General features: G+C 39.6%; 1 protein-coding gene across 2 annotated transcripts in view; it reads right to left on the reverse strand.

Moving 5' to 3' along the window:
* The window catches only part of TFB1M (transcription factor B1, mitochondrial), a 28,217-nt gene extending 20,541 nt beyond the window's left edge, over positions 1-7,676 (reverse strand). Inside the window, exons 1-4 of one of the 2 annotated variants that reach the window (XM_063329376.1) lie at positions 7,609-7,676; positions 6,406-6,563; positions 4,745-4,896; positions 979-1,087 (exon numbers count right to left, since the gene is read on the reverse strand). In XM_063329376.1, coding sequence (XP_063185446.1) covers positions 979-1,087; positions 4,745-4,896; positions 6,406-6,538 — 394 coding nt within the window. In that variant the 5' untranslated portion in view covers positions 6,539-6,563; positions 7,609-7,676. Of the gene's footprint in view, positions 1-978; positions 1,088-4,744; positions 4,897-6,405; positions 6,564-7,411; positions 7,584-7,608 lie in introns of those variants that run through there. The other variant, XM_063329375.1, reaches the window with a different exon arrangement.
* Positions 7,677-8,569: the final 893 nt, after the last annotated feature.

The raw sequence follows: 8,569 nt of genomic DNA on the forward strand, positions 1-8,569 counted from the left end.
AGGCTGTGCTATTTCTAGCGTATTTGTGATATTACACATATATCAGAGATGGTTAAATGTTTTTCTGAAATCCACCAGTCTTTCAGATTTTCATACAGCAAAAGCGTATCCTACCTCTAATTAGTTAGCTCCAAAGGCAATAACAACTTAGATGTATGTTCAAGAAAAGTAAATTTTTAAAAACTGCACTACACCTTCACAGGCGCACTTGCTCAGTTTTGTTTTGTGAAGCACTTACCTTTTGCAGTGAGGCAAATACGGCATAGAATTTTCAAGATGAACGTAATGTGTGGCAAGATCTTTTATGTCCTAAGTCACAAAGCAGTTTACTGTTCTTCAGGCACTACAAACAGTGACTTTGCCGTAAATTAAGACAATTGGAAAAGGGGCCTAGGAGGTAATCTCTGATTCATCTAATACTATAACGTGTTTTCAAAGGGAAGTGAAATTGAGTCCTACAAGAACCTCAGATTTGAAAAAAAACACATCTCTGATTAGATTCTACTTTTGCCAGATATCCTGCTGAAGCCAATGCAATGAGTAAATAAAATTTTTGAGGACAAATTTCCTAAAAGTTTCAAAGAGAGTTACAGAAATTTCTTCAGTGGAATGACAGCAGTAGTGGTGGCTTCTGTCTTCTTCGAAAAGAGGAAGAAGCCAGGAAGAGAGTGTACAATTTGATTTGCTTTTATACTTCAAGAGTCATTACTGTACAGTCAAGACAGCCTAAGATTAATAACTGCAAAGCTCCTCAATAATGTTGACTAAGGTGAATGTCACACAAATTCCATTGTTTGTCTTGGAAGAGGAAGATGGTTCTCCATCTCCTAGAGAGGAAGTCATCTCTCTCTTTTTATCTTCAAAACATACCAGAAGAGAGAGAGTAACACCTGCACAGAGTGAACTCCAACTGTATCAGAACACCTAAGACTAACTCAGAAGCCTTAAAAATGAAAGAAACCAAACCCAAATACTAACCGTCCTCCCAGTTCTTTTTTAAGTGCTTTGGAAAAGCCTTCTCCATCTTATATGTCAGAATATCTCCATGAACAACGCGCACTTTTCCTGGAGCTGCTTCAGAGAGCATCTGTTTGTAAGCAAGCAAGCAGAATTCACAGGGAGCATTAACCAAACTGATTTCCAGCTTCAGCCACAGCAAGAATGAAACCATTGCTATATATTTATCTTCAACATAAAAAAAAGCACAATAGCAGTTAAAACTGATGTATGTACCTTCAAAAAGCAAACACTAACAAAAAAAGTTTAGTGTGTGATTCTGTAAACGCTTACTATTCACAGCTGTAGAATTCTTAATAGGGAATTTAAACCTGAAAAGACTGCTGAGAGTCTCTTCAACACAGAACAATTAACAAACACTGGGCCACTAATAGGACCCCATCTGATCTATGTAATAATGCAAGCAGCAGGTTTTGAGAAGTTTTTAGATCCATTACCTATGGAAGAATGGCTCATGTTGTTTATTCTGTCTCCCCTGTTAGCTGTAGGGTCTATTATCCAATTTTAGCCATATGTGATACAAGACTGCAGAAATATTCATTCATTTTTTCTTTTACATAAAAAGGGGGGAAATAGTCTCTTAATACTCCCTGTAGTAGTTTAAACTCACACCATTAGAAACTAAGGAGTTCCCAAAAATGAAAGAACAAATACCTAGCAGTACAGAAAATCTCAAAAATTCGTATCTTGTTAGATGTTACAAAATCCACTCTGTTGTCAACTTCTCCATCCCACTTCTGCAGCTTATCTAGTATTTAATAAACACTGAAATGCAAACTCAGTACCAGCTGTAGTTTGATGACCAATTCTTTCATTTCTGCTATTAGTTTACACAGTCAAAATTAGTTAAGTTTTTTACTGTTGTACTAATCCTTCCTCTCACAACACAAAACTAGGCACAAACAGCATAATTCAAAAGCAAAGTCTACTTTTACAAAGATGACATTTGGGGATATTTATTGTTCCTAAGTCAGAATAATGAAAAACGTCTTAAAGAACAATTTTGCTTTTGCACAGAAATCTAAATTCATAAAAGGTTAAGTGCTAGTGGCTTAACTACCGAAATAAACTGCTCACCATCATTAGTTTCATCCTCCGTCTCAATCATGTTAATATGCTCAGGGGCACAAACAGCTTTCACAGGTCTCTGAGCCAAAGGAAAGTGCTGCTTTCTCATACTGCTCACAAAATGTTTGCATGAAATTTCTTTGAGTAAAAGTTGTTTTTTTTTTAACATCAAAACATCTAAATTTTGTGTAGAGTACTAAAAAAAAATGCTCAACTAAAAACTAAGTGTTCCTACATGTTTTAAGTGCAATTATTTCCAACTAGAAAAAATAAATCTAAACCTCAACTCAAAACCACTTAACAGATTTTTCAGCATTACACAAGCAATTATATTACATACAAATTCACTAATCTGCCATTTTTCAAATCTTTCTTTGAAGGTGCTATAAATGCTATAATAGGATGAAAGATAATGGAAGATCAATAAAGTTAGAAAATAGCATAAGACAAAGCAGACAGCTGCCTACACAATAATGAATTATTAACATATGTTGTTTTTTAATAATGGTTTTCACATTGAGAGGAGTTTGGGTGTTTTTCAGTGTCATGCAACATAATTGAGAACTGCATTTAATTTGTGAGCAGAAAATCACAGTTGTGTATTTCTAATTTGAAATAAAGACTCAGAAACCCACTGAAATTCTCCCCATTTTTAGGCCAATGTGTGCAACTAACACAGTTCTAGGAGCTCTTGTGCACCAAGTACACGAGCCAAGTGATTCTCCACCATACAGATTCTCTTCTTCTTCTCTTTGGTTCACTACCAAAGAGGATGAAGAAAACATAAATGACACGTAGTTTAAAAAATGAAATGGTGTTCCTGGAAGAATTCTATATTCAATCCACTCTCTGGTTGAGAGTGCCCTTTCTCTCCTCATAAATCTTTCCAGCCTAATAACTATTAAGGCATATGGCATAGGGAGGTTGTGATTCTTTAAGAGTGAGACAGAACTGACAGACTCTCAGCTTGTGTAACTGTTACTCTGTACGCATATGTTCTTCACTGTATTTCAGTTTTGCAGTAAAGAGCACCCCAACTTCAGTTTCGTGATAGAGATCACAGCCTGAAAAACAGCTAATGAAAAATGCTATACGCTTTACGTCAGTGCTTTTGTAAGTATCTAAAGAGACATTTTTAAGTTCCCCTTTGTTAATCTTTGACGTTTTCTGTTATTCAAATCTCAACCCTTTTACATGCATTTGGTTTTGATAGAGCTTTTAACAGGTAACAAACCAAGAAAAAAAAGGTATTGCAACCCACATTATCACAAAAGAGATTCACTCTGTTATGTATCATCTTATTTGGAGGGAAAAAAACACCAAATTTAACAGTAATGGATGTAATATATTTCTTGTTCATTCACATCCACTGTCACTGAGTTACAGCATCTTTACATTCAATAACCTCATTCAAACATATTTATTTCTACAATGAAGAGGCTGGTAATGCAAAATAATAACTAATGTTAATTCACTTGAATAATAAAGATGGTTACATACCAAAAGCTCATAATAGACCCTGGAAAGCATATTTTTATTCAGAGAAATCTGTTGCAGTGGCTGCAGTTTGTAAGACCTGGAAAATTGTCTTAAGTACTTAAATAACTCTGTTAACTAAAGTAAGTATCATTTAATCTCATATTCTCTCCAATCTCAAAACAGTTCCTAAAATCTAAAACAAAAATGCACATTTGCCACCACTCAAGAAAAGTGAAAACATCAAGTTTTCGTGCTTCATAAGGTAAAAGTGGCATACTGTAAATTATCAGTGGCTAACCCTACAATGACATAAGTTACATGCACATTCAGGTTTAAGGATACACGCAGTTTCATTCATAAGTTACATTATTATTGTCCTACAAAGAGACAGCATCAGTTCTCAGGTGAACTACCTATTTATTTTCACTGCCAATTTACTACAGAAGACACAGGGCAATATAAGGAATTGATATGATTTGAGGTTGAAGAGGCACAAGAAAACAGTCAAATCTAAAGAGATTTTGCACGCTGTTTTTCTTGCTAGATTTATACAGCCAAATTCCATAAACGTGGAAACTTCACAGCAACACAAGTAGACGGTATTTGAAAAACGTCACTATGATGTGTGAACTTATACCAACTTCAAAAGAAAGGAATAAAAGTTTAAGAGTGTTTTATTTTTGAAAATGTAAAATAAATGCTTGCTTTATTCTTCTATGTCTGGATGTTAATTCACATTGAACTATATTAACTAGAGACATATGTTTACAATTTTATAAGTTTTAAAGCATAATTACTAGGATTAAAATGAAAACTAAGATCAAAGGACATTACAGCCTTCAAACTACTATTTCACCTGCATGGATAGACCTTTAAAGCACCTGAAACATCTCAAGGTGAAAAAAAGCAGGCAGGCCTCAGCCTTAATTAAGCTCCAGGATCAGGTCCTGAAAAGACAATGGGTATTTAAGTGAAGAGACATATGAAAAAGCAGGAGCAATTAATTGCTATACCGTGTATATTCATCTTCAAGCAAATGATATCTCTGATTTAAGCCAAAGAAGCAAAACTATTTTCAATGCTGAGATCTCAACCAGACACTTGGAACCTTTTTGTTTTCTTAAAATGTTCTTATTCTACATTGTCGATACATTTATACAAACTATTCTCCAGATGGTACCTGCAATCCTGGAATAAATCGAGCATCTTTTTCAATTAAAAGGAGTTGTTCAACACCAGCGCTGAGAATGGATCTGGTAATGCCCCCTGGCCCAGGTCCCACTTCGCAAACGTGGGCATTTTTCAGCTCACCAGCTTGTCTTACTATCTTGTCTGCAAGACACAAAGAACATACTAAGCCTTTATTCTCCAAAAGACCGTTTACTAAAATAAACTCATTGTTTATTGTTAAAGCACAAGCGTGCTTATCTCAGAACAGACACAAACACTGACACATCCCAGTTAAATGATCACACACCTGCTAGACTGCACAGAATTCAGATTTGTTTCATACTACAAGATAATCTCAACTGTTTAAGAAAGACTATTTTCAGTTTAATGGCTTTAATATACATTGTTTCTCATTACAGAATCAAAAAAAAGAAAAAATTATTTATCATCTGTAAACTAGCAGTACTATTCTCCTCCTGCAAGTAAGCACTTGTGTTCAACATCATAAAGCCTCACTACTTATCCTTATGTAGGTATTTCAATGCAATACCTCTGCTTCAAGGAAATTTATGAAGCAAAAATGATACAGTGAAGCTCTAAAAAGATTACAATATGTACAGAGCAATTTTATGAGGGAGAAGCTGGAGTAAAGTAGAAATTGGAATATAGGCCACTGTAGTTACAGAAAATGAGGCAGTTGAAAGATGAGGAAAGAACATGCGTACCTAAGTGGAAGGATACAACATTGTAAGGCATTACAGCCAGGAAAGAAACCTGATTAAGGATTGAAAAAGGATTAAAAATGTAGGTAATGAAACAAAGTGATCCTTAGGAAGCCTGGAGAGAGGGATCTTGAGAGAAATTATGCTGCACTCTCCATAATTTCTAAAGTATGCAATAAAAACAAGAAATACCTTGCCTATTTCTAAGGTTTTAACTAAATTCATACAGATGTCTTTATTCCAGGGTAAGAGGCCAGTTACAGTTATTCAGGTAGCGGAACTGAGTTTCATGTTCGTATCCTAAATCTTTATCAGCCTGAATCTTCAAATGTAATCAAATCATCAGATACACAAAGCTGCACTGTATTTATTACTGCAAAACCAAGCCACCACTATGACAGTAAAGAAACCCACCACTGACTGAACAGTGCCAGCTTTGTCATATTGCTGACACGAGGCTAGAAAAAATGGGAGTTATTCAGAACAACATAACTGGTTCAAAAATGCTACCTCTCTGATAAACTGAAACAAATGACCTTCCTAACCACAGTATATAGTAAAATAAACTGTACAACGAGTCACAGTACTTTCTACAATACATAATAATCGGAAAAAAATACTCATTTTTGAATCAAACTTATAAACTATAATAGTACCTGAATCGTAAAAGTATTATTACGGCTTGGATTTTTGCATTTCAATTAATAGTTTCTAGCTAAAAATTACTTTATAATTTATAAAGAAGCAGATTTCTAGGAATTTACAAGTTAAATCAATTCATCTAAGCTAAAACTACTTTTAGAAGTCTTTAAAGGTTTACCATTGAGCTGTCATGAGTTTGACAGATGTGATCACGCAAACATCATCTCCTTAGCTAGAATCTAGATTCTGAAGAAAACTGGGATACATATTTGATAGTAGCTAAAAATATTAGAATAAAATATTTAACCTGTCAATCGCAAATCCAGTAGAAAGTTCTGGGAAAGTTGTTTCTGTGCTTTAAGGCGAAAGAGTTTAATGATCTCTCCAACAGTTGGCAGGGGAGGCAGACGGAAAGCTGCCACTTTTCCTGGAACAGCCATAAGACAAAACTCTTCTTCCTTCCTCCTAGAGAGACATTGAAAAGATGATCCTAGTATTGGGAATAAATTCTACTATACTTGATATTAAAAATGCTACTAAGTTTACAAACCAAGACATGACTTACAAATCATTAAGTGCTAAATTTTAAACATCAGTATTTTGACTATTGCATGCAGTGCTTATGCTAAACACGTATTTGAGAGATTGGGCAAGTCTTGTTTTGTAGCTTTGCTAAAACATCAGGTAAAACAAAACCCTCTCACAATTGTTTGATGTCAATCTTTCATTATTTTAGAAGAGAATCATTAAGGATAATCTGTTTGAACTCATGGCATCGCATAAGACAGAATATACTTTATTAAAGTGTCCCTGAAGAATTAAAAGGGTTGGGTTTTTTGTTTTTATTTATTTATTTACTGCTGAACTGCCTGGTTTTCTAAGCAGAGGGACAGAATCATAAAATGGTTTAGGTTGGAAGGGACCTTAAAGATCACCTAGTTCCAACCCCCTGACATGGGCAGGGACACCTCCCACTAGACCAGGCTGCTCAAAGCCCCATCCAGCCTGGCCTTGAACACTTCCAGGGATGGGGCCTCCACAGCTTCCCTGAACAGCCCGTTCCAGGCAACGATCGGAATACCAAGTGCAAACAATGGCGTCAGCTAATTAAAAAAAATAAAAATATATATATGTTTAAATCTTTTAATTTTCAGCATGACGGGACGATACGTTTCGCCTCTGTCTGATGACACCCGCCGGCCCCTGCCCAGCCACCCCAGGGCCGCACGAGGGCCGCCATCCCCCCCGCCCCGGTCCCGCCCGCCGCCGAGCGGAGGCTGGGGGAGGCCCCGCCCCGTGGCCGCTGTCCCCACCCGGCCCGCAGCGCGCATGCTCCCGGCAGGGCTCCCGGCAGGGCGCCCCCCGAGGTTTTAGAGGCCGGCGGGCGGGCTGTCTGTCTGTCTGAGGGAGCCGGGTCACGCGACGGGCGGGACGGAGGCGCCGCGCGGCCGCACGCGCCTCTCCCCCTCCACTGCCGGGAGCAGCACCCCTGCGGCGCGCGGCTCCTTACGGTGTAGGGCGAGAGCGAACCCGGAAAAGGAAGTGCCTTTTCCCGGCCCGCGCCGTTAATGGCACCTGCGCCCGTTTCAGCGCCCTGAGTGGCACCGTGTGCCGGGGAGGGGGAGCCGCGCATGCGCCCCGAAGGGGCCACGCGCTCACCGTGCGCGTGCGCGGTGCGCGGGCGGCGGTGGCGCTTATGTGCGGCCCCCTGCGGTTCCATGGGTTAATGGAGCTCCTCGGGGCGGCCTCGGAGGTCGCCCCCCACACACAATATAATATAAACCTTTCGTAAAGCTTTTGGACGCCTGCTGCTGCTGCAGGGGCTGCCAGGGGGGGTCTCACCGCAGCCCCGCAGGAGGCCCCGGAGCGAGGCCCCCTGGGAGCTGTAGGCCCCGCTGGAGGGGGTGCGCCTGAAGTGGCGGTGTGGTCCTGGGTGTGCGTTAGCACGGCAGAGATGGTTCTAGGCAATAAAAAAAAAAACAACAAAACCCGCTGGCAGTCATCTTTGTGGGTTGAAGTGTAGTTTGTCCATTTCTCTGGTAACTCGATTGTTCTGACATCCTTTCAGATAGGCAGAGCTGTTATCTGCAGGCTCCAGGGGCAAGCCCACGGGTGTTGATGGTGTCGCAGAATCACAGAGTTGGTTGGAAGGGACCTCTGGAGATCATCTAGTCCAACCCCCCTGCCACAGCAGGGTCCCCTAGAGCAGGTTGCACTGAACGCGTCCAGGCGGGTTTTGAATGTCTCCAGAGTTGGAGACTCCACCACCCCTCTCGGCAGCCTGTTCCAGTGCTCTGCCACCCTCAAAGGAAAGAAGTTCCTCCTCATGTTTAGGTGGAACTTCCTATGCTCAAGTTTGTGCCCATTACCTCTTGTCCTGTCCCTGGGCACCACTGAAAAGATCCTGGCCCCATCCTCCTGACACCCACCCTTTAAGCGTTTAGAAGTGTTGATAAGATTCCCCTCAGTCG

The sequence above is a fragment of the Chroicocephalus ridibundus genome, chromosome 3 (assembly GCF_963924245.1).
Source record: "Chroicocephalus ridibundus chromosome 3, bChrRid1.1, whole genome shotgun sequence".
Classification (NCBI taxonomy): Eukaryota; Metazoa; Chordata; class Aves; order Charadriiformes; family Laridae; genus Chroicocephalus; species Chroicocephalus ridibundus.